Here is a 24096-nt window from a genome sequence, read left to right as displayed (position 1 = left end):
GTTATCCCGCCATCAGTCGGCTTTTTAAGTTCCGAGGTGGTAGTGGAACTGTAAAAAAAATTGTGTTGTAACTCTTACTACAATAGATTGAATACTTTTTTAAAATTAAGCGTAATCATTGTGAATACGAAGGCCGATGTTTTTATCTATTTGTTGATAACGTGTAAATTGTGACAGTTTACAGTAGATATGTCGTCCTGTGGAATGGTAATCATTTCAAAAGATACGTGAACTGTATCCGTAGTCAAACAGATAACAAAAACAAAACTCTCAATGATAAAAATATGATATATGTAGCTGTATCATTATATTTTGTAATATCACTCGCGCATTCCATCGTGTTATGATTTTGCTTCAACTAATTCATGTAATTAGTTTTATCTTACTAAACATATAACTCATTGTCAAATGTGTGGATATATGCAGTAGATGTAAAATTATTATTTTAGAACTAGGATCAGGTTTTTTTAACTTGATCGAAAAGTCTGATGTTTGTTCGTCGCTCGCGGGTCGAGTACGCGCGCTAGTTTTAGGTAAATGTACAAGAAAATTAACTAGTTTAGTGTTTAAGATAACAGTGAGAATTCTGATGTGCCACCGTCTAAACTAAAAGCATATTTCTAATATCAGTTCTAATGAGTCTGGTTAGTACGTAATTTATTTTGAAAACTGTTATGTGAAATCGATGCTTCTAATGTATCAAGTCGTAATTTATCACGTACCTATAATCAATATATGTAAATATTTATATTGTATTATACTTTTAATGACATAAAAATCCTATTTCGCTAAAAAGCTAAGTTCTAACTTAATGCGTAGAGGAATCGAAATACATAAATAATTTTTGAAGTAAAACTTCTTTAAGCACGCTTGACTTATGGAGTAAGTCTCTGAATGCGTGGCGAGAGAGTAACGAAAAGTGTGATCGGGCGAGGCGAACGGAAGTTGAAAGGGAGATATAAGTTAGTGAAGGTAGAAAAAGAAAGAGTTACGTTTCGTATGCTACTGTAATGGCAACTGAAGAAGCTTTACTTTAGTCGTGTGGTATACAGCACACTCGTTTTGTTTCTACGACTTGTATGAAAATAAAAGGTGATTTTAGTTGTTTTCGGAGTATTAAATTAAATTAATTTTAATTGGAACATCAGAATTATCACAAACGTTGATCGTGCCATACTCGTAGATGTAATTGAACGAAGGTAAACTTGAAGTCCTTGGTCGCAGGAGATGGTGGACTTTTTTGTGTAAAAGTTATGACGTCATAAAATGGTAAATCAATTTGGAACGTGGCGTAATATATGTGGGTGTAAAAAAATTAAGCTGTCTTACTAATATTTTTTTTTTGCATCGGGTGCTATCATTTTGTTAAAAAATTATTAAGGTAATTTAGATTTTGACTATTTTGTGACAATATTGTTTTGATCAATCAAAACAAAGTTTCAAAAACTTTATCGACATACAGAAGTGATGTTCCAGTGATTTTGTAAGATGTTTTAGTGAATTATATTGTAGTTAACGAATTTTAATAGTTACGTAAGTACCGGGGCGGGGTAGGATAGATATTATATGAAATCAAAAGACTACGACGGCAACTGAAATATATCGATATTGATATTAACATATGATTTATTTTATGTCTTGTTACATAATATTACGAACGTTTATATTTATATTTTATATATAGACGAAGCTCGAAGATGAATGAAAATAATGTTTTTATTATCATTATTGTAAGATAAGGGTGTTCTCAATATTTTTATGTAATCAACTATTTACATTGTCATTTGAAGTATGACTAGATAATATTTATTTCTAACACCATGTATTTCTTATTTAAACATTGTTTTATAGTTTTAAGGTAAAATATTAAATCAAATTTTTTGTAATAAAAAAAACACAATTTTTATTTAAAAACCCACTGGTCTTCTTTATTAATTTATACAAACAAAACATCACATGATATAAAATTTTATCTAAAAAAAAATAGAAGAAACAACAAAATGGCGTGTGATTTTTTCGTCGTTAACAATAAGAGGAACTTCGATGATAGTCCGGGAAGTCGCACACTTCTGACACGCCAGGTGTGTCACGTGACATGAGCAAGTGCATGTTTCCGGGCTCGACGATCACGAGACCTCGACCTTCTCCCGCACCTTCCTCAGGATGCTCTGCAGCTCCGAGGCCGACGTCGTCTTGTACTGTGTGAGGAGCAACCAATACATAGATACAAAATTAATTACGCTAAACTATCACGAAGTCTGCATACACATTGGACATCTTAAAAGAAGTGCGCAACTTAAGGTGTAAACTAAAAAAAAAACTTATTAAAAAGATTAAAAGCCTGTTTAAAATCTAACTTCCATCTTTGCTTTGGTTATTTGTGATTTTGCAATATGTTTCAACTAGCAATGACTACACAAAAATAATTTAAATTTCAAGTTACGCAATAATCGTATAGAATGTTTAAATACCAACAAAAGTTCTCTAAATCTTCATAACCTGACAAAAATATATGTTTTTAAGTAATATCTGATTCGATATTAACGCTAATGTCCAATACTTTGAACAGCATATCATCTTGTTCGAGTTAGGCTTATAGCGAAAAATACGATTAGATTCATAGAAGAATAACGGATTTATTTATCGATAAAAATATATGTAAAAATAAGAAATGCACGTGTTTTATACCAAATATAATTATGATAGTATATTTACCATCATTAATTTAAACACAAATTACTAATAAAAAAAAAATTAAAAGTACTGATCCTAGTACCCATTGAGTGACAAAGATCCGAGCCTCTGGTTATAGGGGTTGCTACGTAATAATCAGTTATTTGTAATTATTATTATTATATAACTTTCTACTCCTACATGGGCAAAGATTCCCAACAGTATTATTATTTTATAGGCTTATAATTATATTATTATATTATAGGCTGAAGCGTTAGCGTATTAGGTATTGTGCAAGTATTATGATGTTATATATGACAACCATTCTGGTGTAATGTTACGAGTAGTAACCCAAGCATCGGCGGATCGTTACAAGTGGCAACAGTGGAGTAGCGAGATGGTTTAAGCTCCGACCATTTTTCTTTATGAAGAAAGAGACCATTGCCCAGTCGTGGAAAGTTATAAGAATCAGTTCCGTTCATATGACAGTATTTCGAAAACTTGTTGCGTTCAAAGTACACTTAGAAAATTAAGGTATTTTAGAGAATTAACCGCCACGATACACATCTACATATCTACATAGATTGGCAAACAAACGTACGGCTCACATGATAGTAACCGATTACCGTAGCTAGTATACGCCTGGACTAGCAGAAGCATCGCAAGCGCGTTGCCCCAATCCCCCAAGAGCTCCGGTCACCTTACTTACCACAGGAACACAATCTTCTGTCTGTCTGTTGCCCAGTCGGGCTGTTTCAGGTTTTAGGCAGGATATTTCCCGCTGTGCACTATTTCAATGGACAAACGTGTGGTATAAAAAGCAATCTCATTTACCCCGGACACGTTCCTCTGCACGAGCACCTGGCTGTAGAGGCGCTTGCCCTCGTCAGGCCCGAGCACGCGCTCCAGTTGCTGGCGAGATAGCGCGAACAACTGGTGGCCGGACAGGCGCAATTGCTTCTGAGCCGTCGCACTGAATCCTTTCGCCTCCAGCCACGCCACCACCTCCTCGGGGTTCGATTTCTGAGGGAATAGATTTGGGCATTGTCACCCTGAGCTAGCTGACTTACGCAGACTTACTGTCAGACATTTTTTACGTTTTCGATATAAATGTTTAAATTTTACTCGTTTGTAATGTTTCAAAATCAAATTTAAAATTATTTTACTCAAACAGGCCCAAGAGCCCAGTTCTTACCTGGTGTATAAAGATGTCAGGCGTCTTCTTGAAGTCGAGCCGACGTTGCTGGATTTGTGGCAATACCATTTTCAATTCTTCGTGTAGATCGCTGTTGGTGCTTTTAACTGATTTCGTTGCTACCGAAGGATGATAAGGAAAATTAAATAGTTCCATGTTTTAAAGATTTGTATACTTACTATTATTTTTAATTTTTTTGTTCTAATTAATGAATAAAGGCCTATTACTACAGTAAGAAAACGTCCTCCTAGTGACTCGGACGACGACTTCCTAATAAATGGCATTGTTCAAGAGAGAAAAACTTATCACTATTTTCTAACCAACAAAAAAGGAGGAGGTTACTCAATTCGACTGTATGAATTATTATTTGACAGTATATATGTATGTTCGGAAATAACTTCGTCGTTTATGAACCGATTTTGATAATTCTTTTTTCGTTGGAAAGAAGATATCCCAAGGATAGTACAGTGACAAGGAAACCAGGATCTCATAATGGAATCCTCGAAAATCGTAGTGACGACTAGTGCATTTGTTAATTTTTTTAGTCTACTTACGTTGTATTACTTATAGATGTAATTGAAGTCGATTTTTTTCGTTTGCGAACAAACACAATCATTATAATACATATCGCATTCATTTGTTGGCCCAAAAATGTGTTTTGTAGAAGATCTGGACGACATGAGAGATATCTAAGATTTTTATTTTTGTGTTACCCACATTAGGAATTCTAAACATTTTTATTTATATATATTTAGTCTTTTTCAAATTTTAATGATTACATTTTTTTTAAATACATATGAAAATGATAAATACACTTATATTTTTTACATTTTATGCGTACAATGAGACATATAAGACAAAAAAAAACACACGAAGAAACTTGCAATTATTAGTTTGTTGATTCTGAGATCCACCTGCTTTGAGTTTACTCATCACTACCGGCGTTATTAAATCAACTTGTGGTATTAGTATACCTGGCGTTACTTTTCCCAAACAAACTAATTTATTCTATTTGTAGCATCAGTCTTACATTTCATTGTGTCAGTTTTGACGGGGATGACGGTGGGCGCCGGCGTGGGCGGCTCCGGGGGCGGCGGCGGTGGCGGTGGCGGGGGCGGGTTGGCCCTCTCCACCTTGCGGGGGGAGTCTGGAACTGAGCGGTGATGGGATACGTGACCACGGGGCTATGAGCCTACCGGTGTTTTCCTGTCGTTGCTTTATTTGTTGATTTATAAATTGTGTTGATGGTTGTGACAAATTAAGTTCAGATTATTACTACAAAATAAATAAAAACCCCGTGTAAGATGTCCGGTCACACACAACTAGGGTTGCCAGATTCATGTTGCATGTCCGGGACATTTCGAGGATTACGAATTCGGTTAGTTGAAAAATATACGAAAATTGATAATATTTTTAACCGACTTCCAAAAAAGGAGGAGGTTCTCAATTCGACTGTATTTTTTTTTAATGTATGTTACATCAGAACTTTTGACCGGGTAAACCGATTTCGACAAATTTTCTTTTAATCGAAAGGTGGTGTGTGCCAATTGGTCCCATTTAAATTTATTTGAGATCTAACAACTACTTTTCGAGTTATATCTAATAATGCGTTTTTACTTGACGCTTTTTTCGTCGACCTACGTTGTATTATACCACATAACTTTCTATTGGATGTACCGATTTTGATAATTCTTTTTTTGTTGGAAAGGAGATATCCCTAGTTTGGTACCGTGATAAGGAAACCAGGATCTGATGTTGGGATCTCAGAGGAATCAAGGGAAACTCTCGAAAATCCGCGATAACTTTTACTGGATGTACCGATTTTGATAATTTTTAATTTAATCGAAAGCTGATGTTTATCATATGGTCACATATAAATTTTATCGAGATCTGATAACTACTTTTTGAGTAATCTTTGATAACGCGTAGTTGCTTGACTATTTTTTCGTCGATCTACGTTGTATTACTTGTCGATGTAATTGAAGTCGGTTTTTTTTTTCGTTTGCGAGCAAAAACACAATTATTTGTATATCGCTAGAAAACTAGTAGAATTCGACATCCGGGACAATCAACTATAATTCCTGGACACGGGACAAGACACGTAATTCCGGGATAATCCCGGATTTCCCAGCCATCTCGCAACCCTACACACAACATCCTCCTCTCTCTCAATGTCTCTTCGGTAATATTTTTGAGATCAGATGTTTTTCTCAAAAATTATTAGTTATTTTTGCTATTAAAAGTGTATTTTATTAAGTTTGTGTGGCAATGAATATCTATCAACGAAGTTAATTTAATACCAATCAAATTTTCAGTAACGTTAGAAAATTAAAGCAAGCTATTTTTTTTGTAAAAGTAGATCGGCAAACAACCTGGTGGTAAGCGAGGTTTCCGACCCTACACATAATCCCTCCCAGGCTCTGGTCACCTTAACCACCACAGGAACACATCACTGCTGCTGAGAACAGTACATTTAGTTGTGATCTTCTGTTTGTGTTTTCCCCAGTCGGTTGGCCCCAGATATGGTTGGTTTTGGTCAGTACTGTGGCCTACCTCAGTTAATAAAACAATTTATACCTAGTTAATACAATTATGTAAAGTATTTAAAAAAAGTAAAACAAAGTAGTAGTAAGTTTTGTGAAAAAAAATTTCACAGTACTGTTCTGGTATTTTTTTTTCCATTATATGAAATCATAATTTCTAAATCGTAAAACAATGTTAGCAAACACTGAAACAACACGACAAAATAACAAGCTTGAAGCAAAGCACACACAAACAGATTAATAAAATAAGTAACTAACTATCATAACCACAATCTCTATGATTATTAAAAACTTCAAATTACCCACAAAAGACGATAAAGAAGCCATTATTTATTATAAATTTTAATAGTATTCTACTCATATTAAATAAAATAAATTGGACGGTATAGTTTACATCAATAACGCTGAAATAAGTCAGTTATTCGAATAAAAAGGAAGGCGAAAAGAATAGACCAATTTCAGTATTTTTTTAATAGTTTATTTATAAAGTATAAAATGTAAATATAACATGGATTATATTGAGCTGCGGGCGGGCGTTGTGCGAGCCGTTCACGAGATTATACTTAAGCCAATGCGCTTCTTATTGCAGGTACTGCAGTCTGCTTATTATGACAGATACATTTTGTGCAATACCAGAGTTTCATCATGTTTAGCTACGACCCTGGACATCGAGTTCGCGCCCGCCCACACAAAGTACACAATACGAGTTTAGTTAGAAAACGTGTTGATTTACAATACAACTATCGTACGATAATAATTTATAATGGATGTATAAATATAGACTCTGTTTAATAATAAAACATATACACTAAGTTATATATTATATAACTTCAGACGCACCGCACTCAGTAAAACGGCACTAACGCAATATATCAGACTTCGAGGTCACTCATAGCGCTCTACTAACAATACTTCGAACATAAACCAAGTTTACTTTTGAAATTTATTAGTGATTGTAACCAATTATACGAGTATATTAATTATTACATTTATATGGACAGATACATTTTTAACGCTGATACAGCAGCAAACATTACATCAAGCTTACACGATTGGCGCAGAGACGACTACACACTCAGATATAAGACTATGTACGAGGGAGAGTATGATTGCAAGTAGTCTGTATGTGTAGTCGCCGCCGCGCTCGAAGTTCCCAGCCAGCAGCACACACACGCACATCGAGACAGACACGAACACACACGCGGCGCGGACGACGCCCGACTCTTCGCCGACGGCTCACTGCCGATACGCAAGGAATCTACGAGAACGAGAGCGTTCGACGACGCGGAGCAATAAATATCTTAAATCGATATATAAATTATGACTAAGCGTTGTACGCGACCGCACGCGTGTTTAAGCGCTTTGGTAGAGGACGTCAGAAACGGGGCAGCGCTCACACGTTCACACACGCATACGTGTGTGCGTGCGAGGCCGCCGAGTGAGCAGTCGGCGCTAGAAGTATCGGAACTCGCCCTTCTTGCCGAGGCGCTCGCGGCGCACCCAGTCGGCGCCCCCCGGCCCCCCCGCGCCCGCCGGCCCCCCCGGACCCCCCGCGCCGCCCCTACCCGCCGCACCTGTGGGACTGCTGCCGCCGGAGCCTCGGCCGCCGCTCTCCTGTAAAACAATCGCGTTGCTGTTAGATAAGGGGACTGTTTTCACCACGCATTTTGACTAAGGTGTAGAGTTTGTGAAGTTAGGGTTTGCTCAGTTGGAAATTTGGCTCTACATGAGATCTAAAACATTCTTGTTCTCGGTTACATTTTACATGATTTTTTTTTTGTTTGGATTATTTATTTTTACTAAGATAATAAAGTTTTATTCTACGTATAATTTAATTTAATTTGAGTCGTTTTAAGGCTTATAAAATTATTTCATTTAAGAATTATTATATCAATATTTTATATTTAGGGCCGGCGATTGCACGCCTGCCACATTTCACGAGGAGGTTAGCGGAGGCGGTATCGAGCGGTACCTGGTAGTGCGTGTAGATGGGGTTGGGGTAGAGGTGCGGCGAGGAGGGCGGCGACAGCGCGGGCGCCACGATGGTGTGCGGCACGTGCGCCGTCACGCCGCGCCGGTTGCGCGCCTTCCACCACTTGCGGGAGTCGTCCAGCACCTGCGGCAAGCGGGCGTACTCGCGTGTACAACCAAGCGACTGCGTAGGGGTGCGTTGCGACGTTTAGGTCGAGTGTCGCGAATACCATCAGAATAGCACCAGTCGTACAAACGACCATGGAAACTAACACCGACAGCATAGTGTTTTGCAAGATGCCCTATATTAGATATATCAGACCCTGACAGTTAAATATTATATACAGTTAATATTATGGGTTGTCTGGAAGAGATCACTATCTAATGATAAGACCGCCCGTTGCATGCGACGTAATTATTATTTTTTTCCCCCTTTAAGCTTTATACTTATGTAATTGTTATATATTACTGTGTGCAATAAAGTTATTTATTATTATTATTATTATTATATTTCTTTTGTCAAATATGGCAGATATTTTTGAAACGATGTGGTAATTTGTTTTGAGACTAATATCTTTCGAGAAAATTGCAATTACGAGTATAGTTCGCGTCATGTAAAAAGAACGCTGAAAGAAACTGGAGGGGGTGCGTTTGCGCATGGGTATACTCGCGCACAAGTACTACTGTTTTATTTTTTAATTAGGCTTTCACTCGCGGCTTCGTATAATGGTTATTGGTAGGTACATTAAAAAATACTGGAAATACAAGTGCGAATAATTCGGACTAAATGAGTATAATAATTATCACTTTACAAAATCACAATTTTTTTTTAAACAAAAGCAATAACAAATTTTTTAGCTATTGAAATGTCGTATTCAAAAATAATAATTATCTGTACTCTCGATATTCGTATCTTAATAGTTTTTATGTGTTTAAAATGATAAATTGATAATTGTTTTTTAGTGAAATAAATAGTAAATGGAGAATTTTGTAATTTAAAACTTTTGTGCGCGATAATAATTTGAGTCGACGTCGAACTATCAACCGCTGTCAACCAATAGCACACCGGCAAGCATGCGACAGTGATAAACACTCCCGTCCCCCTACCCCGTACCACCAAATAGACCGATAAATCGCTTCTGCGCAGCTTCAAGGCCAGCGTTCTTTTTACATGACGCGAACTATACATTCCACATATATTTCAAATTTTTAACCGACTTCCAAAAAAGGAGGAGGTTCTCAATTCGACTGTATTTTTTTTTTATGTATGTTACATCAGAACTTTTGACCGGGTAGACCGATTTCGACAAATTTTGTTTTAATCGAAAGGTTGTGTGTGCCAATTGGTCCCATTTAAATTTATTTGAGATCTAACAACTACTTTTCGAGTTATATCTAATAATGCGTTTTTACTTGACGCTTTTTTCGTCGACCTACGTTGTATTATACCGCATAACTTTCTACTGGATGTACCGATTTTGATAATTCTTTTTTTGTCGGAAAGGGGATATCTCTAGTTTGGTACCGTGATAAGAAAACCAGGATCTGATGATGAGATCCCAGAGAAATCGAGGGAAACTCTCGAAAATCCGTAATAACTTTTTACTGGGTGTACCGATTTTGATAATTTTTAATTTAATCGAAAGCTGATGTTTATCATGTGGTCACATATAAATTTTATCGAGATCTGATAACTACTTTTTGAGTTACTACTAATCTTTGATAACGCGTAGTTGCTTGACTATTTTTTCGTCGATCTACGTTGTATTACTTGTCGATGTAATTGAAGTCGGTTTTTTTTTTCGATTCCGAGCAAACACAATTATTGTTATATTAAGCGGTTGCGAGACTGCAAGTAAGCTACAGTACGGAAGAAAGCCTTTTTTTACTTTTTAACTGAGGTAAGGTACAGTAGGAAATTTCTTGCTTAAAATATCGAGCAGCCCGACCGGGGTAGTACCTCAATCTTACAGAAGATCACAACTAGATAATACTGTTATGCTGTGCATATATGTGCTGTGTGGCTACGGCACTAAAGAATTTAGCCACCCCCTCTCTTCCCGTGGGTGTCGTAAGAGGCGACTAAGGGATAACAAGGTTCCACAACCACCTTGGAACTTAAGAAGCCGACCGATGGCGGGATAACCATCCAACTGCTGGATTTGAAATACACAGGCCGAAGACGGGCAGCAGCGTCTTCGGTGCGACAAAGCCAGTACTGCGGTCACCAACCCGCCTGCCCAGCGTGGTGACTATGGGCAAAACACATGAATTCACGTTATTTTTGGCGTAAACTTGTGGAGGCCTATGTCCAGCAGTGGACTATATAGGCTGTAATAATGATGAGATAATACTGGTTTCAAGTATTGTGTTCCTGTTGGTGAGTAAGGTGGCCAGAGCTCCTGGGGGGAATAGGGGACAGGGTCGGCAACGCGCCTGCGATGCTCCTAGTCTTGCAAATGTCTATAGGCTAGCGCAGCGCACCTCCAGGTACTCGCCGCGCACCACGGTGAGCTCCTTGTCGTTGTTGGCGGTGCGCGGGTACGTCACGCGCACCACGCGCCCGCCGCGCGCCGCCACGCCGCGCGCCCACGCCTCGCCCAGCTCGTCTGCGGAGGGGGGGGGGGGGTGTGACCTTGTCAACTGCACTTATAACTTATTTATTTATTTATTTATTTCTTTATTTATTTATTTACTCTCAAAAACATGGTCACAGGAGTGAGTCGCCCGTGACCGTGGCGTTTGCCACGTCGCTTGTAAGTTATGAAAATTTCAAAATAAAAATCGCGGTAGATACAGTAAAATTCAGTGTTGATAGTCATTGTAAAAGTTTGAAAACTCGATAAACAGGTTGTTTCACACGAAGACTTAATTAATTTAGCCAATAAAACTTTTTTACTATATTGATACTTTCTGATCGGTCGTGATTGTTGCCACTCAATTGTACTCAGATGTCTGAATTCAGTGGACAGATTTAGCGCCTGTTGTGTAAGAGATAATCAGCGGTCCATGAGTTTTAATATAGAAATATATTTGTATTTATAAGACTACGAGTATATACCTTCATCCCGATCGCTTCTGTAGGCAGGCTCGCGCTCGGGTGACGACGCCGCCGAGCCCGAGTCCTCGCGGGTCAACGTTCGCGTATTCCTAGAAGAAAATACTGATAAATATTCTAGCTTGTGCAAATCACAAAATCAAAAGTGTAGATATATGACGTGTGTTATAGATATCGGCATGAATATTGAGCGCTCAGCGACAGCGGGGGATCGCTTTGCGTATCGTGTTTTATAGAAGATCGGTGTTAACTATCTATGCCGACAGCTATAAGAATTATATGCATGGTACATAAACGTACAATGAGGTACAAACCTTGGGAACGGTGTGAATTGTTCTCCGTACAAGTCCGGCTCGTCTCTTTCATAAGCGTACCCTTCCGATCGGTCCGTCCTCCCCGCGGCCTCCTCCTCGGGCAGCCCTCCCTCCGGCCCACGCCCGCCCTCCGTCCGCCGCGGAGATGACCTTCACCACACAACGCACTCAACACAGAGGACAAACACGAGACAAACACATTAAGCCAGACATAATTATCAACGACGGAGCTAGACCGCTATGAACTCATATCAAAATTTTGTTGTGGGCCTCTTTGGCTGTTTATTCAGCTGTGGACCAGCTCACAAGAAATATTTACGTTATATAGAAATAAAACAAAAGACATTGTCAATAAAATATAAATGAATAAATTTAATAATTGGGTTGTAAATAGCATTTTGTACGAAGCCCCGTATATTTAGAGGAATCTGTATAATTATTTCAGCAGTCACGGCTCCAGCTACGCCTTTGATAGGCATGCAAAACGAAACACAAGATAAAAATATTTGTGTGCGTGTGTGTGTGTGCAATTCCCACACGGCATAAGTGAAACTTTTGAAAAGTCATAGGAAAATAGGCCGTTATGATTTGTTCTATCGACGATGTCGTGCAGAAGTCACGGTCTCTTGCAGAAGTTCATAAGCGCCATACAAAACGCCTCATTAACGCGTTTTTAGCAGTAATGTATTCTGTCTCATTCTCTCCTATTCATTCATTTTCTTGACGAGTTTAGTTGACGTGTCTTTATCGTGACGCATTTTCGTTTCATCGAGTCTCAAATCACAACGATTGTAACAAATTTCACATAAAAAAAGACAATTACTAACATAAAATGACAGATGTAATGATTTTAATGATTTTAGCATTAATTTTCTACAGACAGGTAATTTAAGAAAGGTTCTTCTCTTACCGACGTAGTGGCTGGTCGTCGACCTGGTAGTCCGGAGACCAGCCGTCCATGAACACCGGGTGGTACGGAGGTATTGTTGTTTTCCATTGTTCCCTGGAATTAAATTATTTAATGTTACATTCACAAAATACTAACCAAAATACTTCGGATATTATTGCTTAGCTGAAGCAACTGTCATTAAAATATTAAGTTACACAATTTAATATTTATTTCTTGCAAATTAAATGTGAAACAGAGTTGTATTATTGTTGTGTTGAAATAGTACGCTGTATTGTTTTTAGACCGTTACAACTTTTTAATTTGAAATTCTTCGTTCCAGTAGAAACTGAGTTGGACTTTGGATTGTTTTACAAAAAAGTAACTTAAAAAATGTTATCATTTTATCTACAACATATCAGTTGATATTAAACAATGTTTCATATTTAAAACAGATAAAGTAAATGGAATGTAACCAGCGAGCTAATTACTAGAATCAGTTATTTATAAAACATTGAACATTGAACTTATAAAAGAAGCAATAGCAGCAAAAATGTGACAGGGAAAGTCCTGTTAATCTACTACGGATGTCGAACATAATACGATAATCTCTATTTACAGTGAAGCAGTCACCGATTAATCTCAGCACAAAATTGCACACAACTGCTTTAAGCTGATTACGAAATGCGTAAAAAATTTCTTATCTACCAAACATTCCAAATTTGTTTAAAAATAATGAAAAGAACGTATTTTATTAAAACCGTCAGATGTGCATTAGCTGTGTTCATAGAACTGACTAAATTTCCTTATTTTTTATTTTTAATACACTGCAATAATCTTTTCAGTAATTGTAATGGTTTAAAAATCACTACGGAGGTAGATAATATTTCCATTTTCCTCCTCGGCCATACTTCCTTAATAACTTTGACGCAATCAAATGTATGTTATATGTAGATTTGGTCGTGACGTTAGATTGCCATATACTCTTTATTAATCAGATCAAATTCATTATCTTTAAATCTGTAACGATTATCAAAAACATCGCTAATAGAAATCTGACCAAAACAATAGCAATTGCAAATGGAAACGTTTAATTTAAGAGTAGTGTTTAAAATTATAATTTTGTAGCATCTGTATTTTGTTGATTTTCTTATGGGATCGAATAGAACAGAATAACCTCAGTATAGTTTTAAAACGAGCGCAACGGAATCCACGACGGATGAGACCGACCTGGGGATGAGCCAGGCGTCGCCCAGCGAGTGCCACAGCTCGGTCTCCTTGCTGGTGACGCAGTTGGCCAGCAGGTTGAGCGCGTCGCGCGTCAGCAGCGGCTGCACCACGCGCGCCGGCAGGCGGCCGTCCGCCGCGTCCTGCGCCGCGTCCACGATGAGCGCCAGCGGCGTGAACAGGAAGTGCACCAGCTCGGGCGCGTTGGGGTCGTGGATGTGGGCCCGCAGGCGCGCCAGCAGGTTGAAGGACAGCTTGAACTTCTGCAGCACGTCCACGAACTCGCGCTCGGGGGGTGGGCGCGTGCGCAGCGCCAGCATGCCGTCCCCCGCCCCCGCCCTCTTGCCCCCCCGCGCGCGTTTCCGCCTTTCTAACTCGCGCGCCGCGGCCGCCGCATGTTGCAGCCTCGCGATGAACTTCTCGATGTCGTCGAAGCACCGGTTCAGGATGGCGATGTCCTGCTCGTAAAGTCGCTCCGAGCCCGTCGACGACGCGTCGTCGCGCTCGCCGCCCGACCCGCGATCCCGACCCAGCTGAGCCGACATTTGCTGGAAGCAGATGATTCAAATTCACCTTATCGTGAATATAGGCACTCAAAGATGTCACATTACAAGCATCTAAACGTCTACGATCTCGGTAAGCAGTCATTCGCCGAGGGATAAATTAAAATTTGAAGCACAGGGCAATAGATAGAACTGTAATTTATTTTATAATCAAATCGGTAGGTGATATAATTGGTTTCGTGAGGTGGTGGGGGCGCCGGTGGTACTCACGACGAGCACGGCCTCCCACTGCTGGCGCGTGAACGTGTGGTAGAGCGGCGCCATGCGGCCGGGCGCGCCACTGTCAGTGTCGCAACTGACCTGTCGTTCGCGGACCGTATCTCCGCTATCAGCGATAAGAAGCTGATGTTTGTAATCCGCGGGTTAAAAGTATATTTAGGTTTTCTGTCCCAGATATTGTGTGGGAACACAATTCATATAAATTTATTGTCCAGGCAGTTGATGTTTAGGTAGAAAAAAATTGATAGAATATGTCAAAACTAGTCTATGTTCTAATATAATCTACGTTACATACATATGTATGGTATGCTTGTACATATACACAAATGTGTGAAACCGCGAACCTTTACATTATTTTTAATATAATTTCAGTCGAAATCTTTAACAGTACGACTCGATAGTAATAGTCATAGTAAAGAATCATATCTACCTATATTTATTTTAAACAATCAAAGAATGATAGTTCTGACCAACAGAATGTTAATCTATGAAAAATGATTACAACATTATTATATACTTTGATAAACGATATTTACTGTATTATTACTTACTAGATTTAAATAAAATAGATTTATTTATACACTCAGTTTGCTCCGTGGCTACGGTACAATATAATTTAGCCACCCCTTTCTTACCGGGAGTATCATAGGAGGCAATTAAGGGATAACAAAGTTCAACTACGAACTTGGAACAGTGGAAGACGATGGATGGTGGGATTATCATCCACCGGCTGGCTTATAAATACACAGAACGGATATGGGCAGCAGGGTCTTCGGTGCAATAAAGCCAGCTTTGCGGTCACCAACCCGCTTGCCCAGCGTGGCGACTATGTGCCCTACCCAACCAATGAGTTCAGGCACTTAGGCTTTCAGTTCTAGGCAGTCCCACTATTCCCGGCTACGGCAGCGGTCGCGGTAACGGTGGAATGGAGGGTGCAAAGAATCACCGGGTTACTTGAGGCTGCCACCTAACACTACCTACACGTGGCAATGTACAATGGACGCACTCTACGACTGGAAGTCTGAAGAGAAGGTGAGGCTACTTTCGTGAAGGAAGGATGGACTTTCCTAAGGTGGTGTCGGTTTTCTGGTCTCTCACAGGCTCAGCAACGTTGTAGAAGTCATCAGTGTGTCAGCCCGAGTAGCGTACCTAGTACTTGAAACTCACTGACAGGTACTCCCTTAAAGTGATACAGGTATATGCGCTGACCTCGTCACACGCTTATGAGGAAGTCGAAAACATGTATGAGAATATCACTTAAGTCAGTCATGGAACAATGGCTTTCTACAACGTTGTTATGGTAGACTTTAACCCTAAAGTACGAGTACAAGACCACGACGAATCGAAAATCGTGCCACATGAGTTGGAGCACTCATACACGAGGACCTCCGCTGCACAAATACTAAAGTTTTCTAAAGACCACGGTGCTCGGATAGCTTTAAAACGGCCCCGGAGGATGACGGAGCTACGACTGAGGTCATCCACCTTGATACCACGCTGGAGGTGCGGTCCAGGAGTGTCTACAAGAGAGGCGATAAGTCTCTGTTGAATAACTACAGACCGATCTCACTGCTAAGCCACGTCTATAAGCTGTTTTCGATGATCGTTACGAATCGTCTCGCCACAAGTCTTATCATGAGTGCTAATATTTTTCAGTAAGAACTTTTAAAACTACTCATTGCTTTATATGTTCAGCTGTTCGACTTCTACGATGATTGGGCACTAAAATATTGAGTTTAGAAACAACTCGTCTGCGTCTCACTGCAGATGTAGCAGAATAAATTAAATATATAACAGCTGTTTCTGATAGCACGGGAGTAAAATGTTTACTGTCAGTCCAAAATTTTAGCGCATTTGATAACCCTGAAGTGTGTGGCTAATACTGCTTTAAATCAGCAGGTATTGTACCACAACTTCTGCCAGAAACTTCATCGGCATTACACATATTTTTGTGTATTGTGTAAATATTTAAAAAAAAATTTAAAAAATATTTTTCAAAGACCTTAACTTCATGTATATCCGATAATAATGAAGTTGTACCTTTTATCACCTTATGTGTGTGTATTGTGTGTGTATTGTGTAAATATTTAAAAAAAAAATTAAAAAAATATTTTTCAAAGACCTTAACTTCATGTATATCCGATAATAATGAAGTTGTACCTTTTATCACCTTTTTTATTTTTTTTACATTTTAGGTGAAGGAGTTTTAATTTATCATATTTATTTGCATTTAAAAAAGCACCAGGAGTCGAAAATCGCGTATTATAAAATTCAGCGCTCGAGCTATTTAATTTTGCTGTCCTTTGTTATACCCATATCGACGGGTACAAAGTAAAAAAAATGAACTACAATTTTGAGATTTTTTTTATTGCAGTAACTAACTAAAAACTTTATATTTTACAACATGGCAAAATAAAAAATACAAATATCGCCTCATTTCTTGTACTTTTGTCAAGTAAAAGAAGACAACTGCTGCTATTTTGTAAAATTACACGACGTATGCGTTCAACTACCGCCTGGCCGCTTTTACGCAGTCCGCACGGGGGGCGCACGTTCATTCCTATTGTGTTATCAGTCAGACGGCATGTGCTTCGCCGGTCGGCAACAATGTTTGTTTGTTTTGGCTTTTTACGTATTAAGGTTTGTTGAAAGTGTCATCATAATAATAAACCATTTGAATCACATAGACATGGAAAGACGTTTTTGGAAATTTTTGGAATTGGAAAAGTCATACTTTTTACACTTACTAAAAGAATATGAAACATCTTTATTAAGTCCAGATTTATTAATTCCTATGTAGAAACGACCAAGTGGTAGTTAATTCAGTTGTAATATTTTTAAGCACAATGTAGAAACAGACAACTGCAATATCTCGTAAATTAAACATAATTAGAAGAAATGAAATATACAATTGTTTGTATTTCTAAAAAATATAGCAATGATGAAAATTTCAACAAATTTGGTTTGAAATTGACAAAATGGAAGCACTTTTTCCTATTTTGCGCTCTCCTGAAAAGTTGCTGTTATGTATATAACTCTTTTTACTTTGCACCCGTCGATATATGCCCTCAATATAATATGTGTAATATTATTATAGTATATTGTTTTATTAACGAGTTATTACTCATTAAAGTGTCGGGTCTCATTAAACTGCTGCTTACTGTTATTTTAAAATAAGATCGAAAAGTAGTTTCGTAATTTCTAGTAAAATGTGGCAATAAAATCTTTTTGGTTGTATTGTTTCTGACTAGTTTTGATACCGTGAAAAAATGGCTTTTTAAAATGAAATTAAAAAGTAAAATACAGTTTCACACAACACAGTTTTTTAATAAATAATATCAATATTTGATAAACAGTCCTACCCGACTAGAAAAAAGGTCAGGCTCAACCAGATCATGCATATGGACCGGATCTGGATAGAATGAGGCATGCCAGATCCGGCAAGCTCTATCAGAACTAGGTCTGGTCCAGGCAAGGATAGCCTGATGTAAAATATAATCAAGTATGGTAAGGCATACTGGATCAGGATCCGGTCCGGTCCAGATCAGGATAGCCAAATTACGCGGACTGAGCCTGTATCGCGCTATTAATGTTTTTAAGCGCACTTAGTATATATACAGTTATCAGGACAGTCTAACAGGGAGTCCATTTCTACACAGTGGAGCAGTCGTAAGTAATAGGAAATAGTTAATTAGTAGATAACTTTTAGAAGTTAACAAATAAAATTTACTTAATAATAATAATTAATTAATAACATAAAAATAAATAAAAATAATTAATATGTCGGCATTAGCGCTGTCTTACGGAATTAGAAAGGAATTATTAAACAACAGATGCAACGATCGCGCCACCTAGCACATCGTTCGATAAGTCATCTACCCTCATTTATTATATTACTCGAGTTATTCTGACGTGTACGAAACGAACGTTGCAACCGCCGCTAAGGCAGTCTTGGCTCTGGCTTGGCACGATACACTTGTTGTATTCCTGCTAGTAGCTTAACCTAGACTCATTCAATAATTAATTTGTGCAAACGAATTAATTGTTATCTATTACGATTAAGTTGGCTAGGCGGGACGTATAACTCGAGCAGTGAAGGTGAGCGTTGATGCGCATCTCAAAGGAGGCCTCCTTAAACCTACACCTGGGTCGCAAGTCCTAGGCACTGCTCTGAGTTACTCCCTCCGCCACACGATGGACTCGATCGGAACTCCGAAGAGCGTGCACGCATCCACGTGTTCGGTGGACGTTACAAGTTCGTTATAATCTTTTTAAGTACTACCTACATAATATTGTAAAGAGTGCGAGTATAACCTACGCCCGCGCCCTGCAAATATAGAAAAGGAGCTTCCAACAGTCGAAAGACTACAAATATTTAAAGTAAAAACATAAATAAATAATACATTGTAAAAAATAAACGGATATAAATATCATAATAATTGTGTTACCTCCTCGGAAGAAGTTTCCTACATTTATTTACATTGGATCATAAATTTACCGTCAACAAAATGTTCCTTGTACTAAACGCATAAAATGCAAAGTTTTTTTTTTTTTTTTTTAAATATATTATGTGTCTCGTTAATGACGGATATTTTACTTAAAAACACACAAAATAATAATGTATAATTTTGTAGTATGATACAAACATTTCTGTAGATTAAGTGCAATTTTATTTCCAATTAAATAGGTAACTACTTCTAACAACAATAGCGCAATGTGAACATTCGTGTTGTCAAAATTATAAGTTAAACACACATACGTCAAAAATGAATGTTATTTATTTTGTTCTGGCAACTGTAGATACCAATAATTGCAATATTTAATTTAAAGTTTAGTTATATGTTCATATTTTTGTTTCTGTCTTTAATTCCGTATCACCATGATAATATAATGATAACACTCATTATAAAATATTAACAATAATTTTCATATTTATCGGGTTGAATTGTATTACAATTTTATAGAGTTGTCTTGAAATATCTCTAATAATCCAAAAAAATTCAAATTACGACGATTCGCGGGAAACAATATTCGGAATTTAATCATTTTGTATGTGCAATGAAAGCAATCGATTGTGGACGCTTATCAGGAGCCGATAAGACTGGAGATAAGAGGAAAACAGCGCGCTTCTAGAACAATGTCGGTGACACTCGTGCGCGCCCGTCGAGCACGTCACCACTGCACGTATTACATGTAGGGATGAGGCGATAACTACAAGAATAGTAATTCTAAAATAATGAAAATAATTCAAAACCACTTAAAAAAAATAAAAAAAAAATATCGATAACAGAATACTTGTACGTACCTACTGAGCGAGAAACAGAGAACGATTAAGCTTTTAAAAAAGTATGAAGTAAAAACTTCACCTTTAACATTGTTTTTTTTTAATTTGATAAAATAAAAAAAGAACATATTGACAAAAGATTTTTCTGTCAATAAACATGTACTTTTTTTTACTTTTTATAATATATCTGAATTCAGTTTTAAAATATTTAGAAGATTTTATAAGAAAATAATTAGTAGTAATTATTAGTTTCGCGTCATACAGTTACAGTCGGCTGTGAACAGTACCTGTCTCCTCGGCCTCTCCGCTTCGTTCTCGCGCTCCCTCTCCCGCTCTCGTTCGATCACGAAGTCGCGGCCGCCCTCCGACCCCCCGCTGCCAACCCCCCTGCACACACAACAACATTACCACCTGCCTCACAGAGCACAAGAGCACGAGCGCCGAAGACTCTCACCATGTGTACGCAGACACGGGCAACGGAAATAAGAACGTCTTATTGAACATGAGATATTTGCGAGTCGGTCTAAGAGTTTGCTGCATCTGACTGGGCCGATCATCTCGGGAAGGCCGCCAGATAGGCGATAAGATTAACTGTACATTAAGTGTTTCAGTTGTTTCGACATTGACTAGAATATGATATTATCTCTGGATGATAATGTCTGTGTCATTGTACTGGAATGTGTATCGACACGTTGTATCCACGAGATTATTTATTTATCTAGAAATTGTTTCAGAAGCAAAATATCAAAAAGATGAGCATTAATGGTCATTAAGGTGACACGTTGGACTCGACTGTATAGAAGACCAAGATACAACTTTGATTCGTATTAATTTTATAAGGGCCTAAACTTTACGCTACATGTTTGGGCTAGGCTTTAGATTAAGAACCGCATTTTGAAGTTAGATAGGTTAGGGTTATTTTTTTTTGTAACCAAATTATGTCGATAAACAGTCTAATTTGGTAGTTAGATAGGTTAAGGTTATTTTTTTTTTGTAACGAAATTATGCCGATAAACGGTCAAATTTTGAGCTTAGATAATTCGACGGTTCTTAATCTAAAGAAAGCCTTACCCATATTTGTTAAGGCGGGAAGTAGGTCGTTAGGACCTGTTTCTCCTCAATTAATAAACTACAAATTTTAAAAACATTTCATTCAATCATTCAATCAATGAAATTCAATAGTAAAAAGAAATAATACATCAACAAAAAATTATGTATTGACATCGTTATCCGTGAAATAGCGTTATCTGCAATCGGTGAAATAGGCCCCAAATATGAGTAAGTGATAACTAATACCGTAACTACTTTTTAATCGATTTCTAGCCCAAGTCAACGTTAATCAACATTAAATTTCACCAAGTTTTAAATTCCAATTAGTCATTAACTTACTTAAGAGCGTTCAACTCTTCGACCAAAGTCTGAGCGCCGACATCGTGGCACTGGAATATGTGCAGTTCTCGGCGCGAGTTCGCGGGCGAGTTCCCCCCACTGCTGCCCTCCGGCGCGCCCACCACAAAGGCCAGCACGTTGTTGTACAGCTCCGCGGGCTCGGGCGACGTGAATGCAGTCGGCGAGTGCACCCACGACGCGGGGAAGCGCTCCATTATGGACTGCAATAATACTCTAGTTTATACATCTGAAATTTTTCTTCATTAATGGATAAGCTTGAAAACTGCAGACATGATTTTAATTTTACTTTTATCATTAGAAAGCTACATTATCAAGAAGTAACATAAGCTATAAAATAACAAATTACGGCTCATAGTATCGGAGTAGGAGTGTAAATATTAACCAATCTGAAAGGAATCTGAAACCTTCGGGAAGGAACTAATAGAATCCTAGTTCGTTGACGCACTCAACTTAGTTGAAGTTTGTATTCTAGGTCGTATGAAGTGGATGACGCGTTATTTATTAGTCTGTATGTGTTCATTATTGTTGCTTGCACGATACTATGGCGAGCCTACCGCCATTGAGACCGAGAGAATTAAGTTGTAATTTTTTTTTTTCATTAAAAGACTCTCAAAAGGTTTAATTAAAGCTGCTAACAATGATTTCAAGATTGTATCAGAATTTGTTTTAATTTCACACATACCCCAGTTTCGTAATCCATTACCAAGACCCATTGGTCTTCTAAGCACAGCTGCATTTTTTGACTCCATATCCCTGGAATAATTAAATAATCCTATAAGTATTGGTTATTCTCATTTCTAAAAAAAATAAATTAGAAAAAGTTTTATGGAAAAAAAATGATACAGAAGTCTCTAGATTGACTGTTGCATAGCAGGTCACGAGTTGCGAGTAGATCCCCAATCATCATAATTACTTCAGTCTTTCGGTTATACAGTCCTTACGGTGTGAGTCTTGGTAATGTACCTACCAGACATCCTAATAGGTGGTGAGTAAGGAGATAGTAGAAGTGCCAAACTTTGAGACCAATTGAAAAATATTGCAGTATTAAAGTAAGCGATGTTACCGTTGGACTTCTCCAACTGCAGCAGGCGGCGCATGCCATCAGCGGGGTACACGATGCCCGTCTCGCGCGTTACGGTGAAGGTGGCGAGGTGCTCCAGCACGTAGGCGCTCCGCCGCAGGCCCGCCAGCGTGTCGAACTCGTCGAGCGCGCGAGTCGTGTCCGACGCGCGGCCCCGCGCTCCGCCCCTCGAGCCCATCCTCGACTCAGGCGGATTGCTGAACCTCACGCATCACGATCTTCTTTTATATCCTTAAAATATTGTTGTAGAGAATTTGTCTGCACCTGAAATTAAAAGAAAGGGTCAGCTAAAATTGTAGTCAATCGTATTAATTTTAGAACAAGAGACGCTGTTATAGAAACGTGAATTTGTTCTACCTTCTGTATAATGTATAACTTAACAGGATTGCTTGTTTTTCTACATTTTATATAACATAGATTTGGTAGACAACTTTTTTTCGGAGTAATTATTATATGACCACTGCATCAATATGAGACGGCACTACCAAGTATAACGGTCGCCAACAAGTGCTTATGAGAGTGACACAGTTTATAGTAGTTGTATGTGCTCTGACGTATCGTGAAGATACCTGCAATAATAAACACCTAGACTTAGAGACGATAATATGTGTAAAACAATTATCAGGTCAGTGATAAAGAAGCATTTGTCATCAGTGCCTCAGAAATGATATCATTAACAGTAGGATATACTCGTGTATCGACAAATATGTAACGAGAAATTTTCTAAAAGGCTTAATTTTCGTCTTGAAATAACCTTACAATAGACCGTACATAGTGTATCGAATCAGTAGTTAAAGCGGCAGTTCGTGCCGTACGACGACGTCGTGAAAGACCTTTGTTTTCAGTTTGTTTACTAAACGTGTTTGCGTTACTAGCTAGTTTAGCACGATATCGATGCTTAGCAAAACTTTTGTGTTTATTTTCAACTAACTGTTTCCGAGGTCTTACTCATGTTAGTACTAATTTGATAGTAATTTCAAGGGAATAAACTATCCTGTCTCATTCCGTGTCTTTAATATTCTACATTACTGAGTTTTATCGTTGGTTAAGTGTAATTTTTATCCATCTACCCTCACTATTTTGGTGCTTTTATAACATTTACGTAGATAACGATTATACGGATACATTTAAAAGCTAGTCAACTCAGTTCTATTATGAATGGGTAAATTACACATTTAGAAATAGAATTTCTCTTTAACGATGTAGGTCTCTGTAAAGAAATTAGAAATTAAATTATCGGAATCATTTTGAACTCATACACATATAAGAAGTCAGTGAACTTTCGCTTTTTCATGTGCATTATTTAGGTCTTGAAGTGTATAAATAATTATATAATTAATTATGTTTTAATTATATCTAATTTATCGTTAAAATATTAAAATGGATACATATTTAATAAGAATCTAAATTGCCACATAATTTACGAAATTAGAAACGTATTTGTGTTAGTTTTTTATATTTGTTATTGTAAATAATAATAAATACTCTTTATATTGTATACCACAAAGAAACATTACAAAAAAATCTATATATATAATCGTGTCACGATGTATGTAGCGATAAACTCCGAAACTACTGAACCAATTTTTATTAAATTTGTAAGCATCTGTAATTTAGTCAGAATTGGAGATAGGGTGGTTTTTATCTCAATTATTGATCTCCTAATAGATGG

At 37.9% G+C, this 24096-nt stretch overlaps 1 protein-coding gene across 1 annotated transcript; it reads right to left on the bottom strand.

The window, feature by feature from the left end:
• Positions 1–1907: 1907 nt before the first annotated feature.
• Positions 1908–22602, bottom strand: LOC123666377 (epidermal growth factor receptor kinase substrate 8-like). Its single transcript, XM_045600472.1, has 15 exons — positions 22407–22602; positions 22026–22096; positions 21323–21543; positions 20221–20320; positions 13871–14415; positions 12665–12757; positions 11755–11904; positions 11444–11532; positions 10867–10991; positions 8384–8527; positions 7977–8025; positions 4899–5015; positions 3869–3987; positions 3508–3696; positions 1908–2198 (listed from the first exon to the last, which is right to left on the bottom strand). Exons 1-15 carry the CDS (start codon positions 22600–22602, stop codon positions 2127–2129), a joined length of 2280 nt encoding a protein of 759 aa, XP_045456428.1. The 3' UTR covers positions 1908–2126.
• Positions 22603–24096: the final 1494 nt, after the last annotated feature.

Source organism: Melitaea cinxia, chromosome 26 (genome assembly GCF_905220565.1).
Source record: "Melitaea cinxia chromosome 26, ilMelCinx1.1, whole genome shotgun sequence".
NCBI lineage: Eukaryota > Metazoa > Arthropoda > Insecta > Lepidoptera > Nymphalidae > Melitaea > Melitaea cinxia.
The sequence above is the reverse complement of the archived record's forward strand: the minus strand, read 5'-3'. Positions and strand labels throughout refer to the sequence as shown.

Excerpts from the sequence above, each read along its gene's own strand:
- LOC123666377 (XM_045600472.1), bottom strand. The coding sequence starts at position 22,602 with ATGGGCTCGAGGGGCGGAGCGCGGGGCCGCGCGTCGGACACGACTCGC. Across the intron at positions 11,533-11,754 it reads CAATTCACACCGTTCCCAAG|GAATACGCGAACGTTGACCC; the intron begins GTTTGTACCTCA and ends ATTTTCTTCTAG. Across the intron at positions 10,992-11,443 it reads CAGAAGCGATCGGGATGAAG|ACGAGCTGGGCGAGGCGTGG; the intron begins GTATATACTCGT and ends CCCCCTCCGCAG.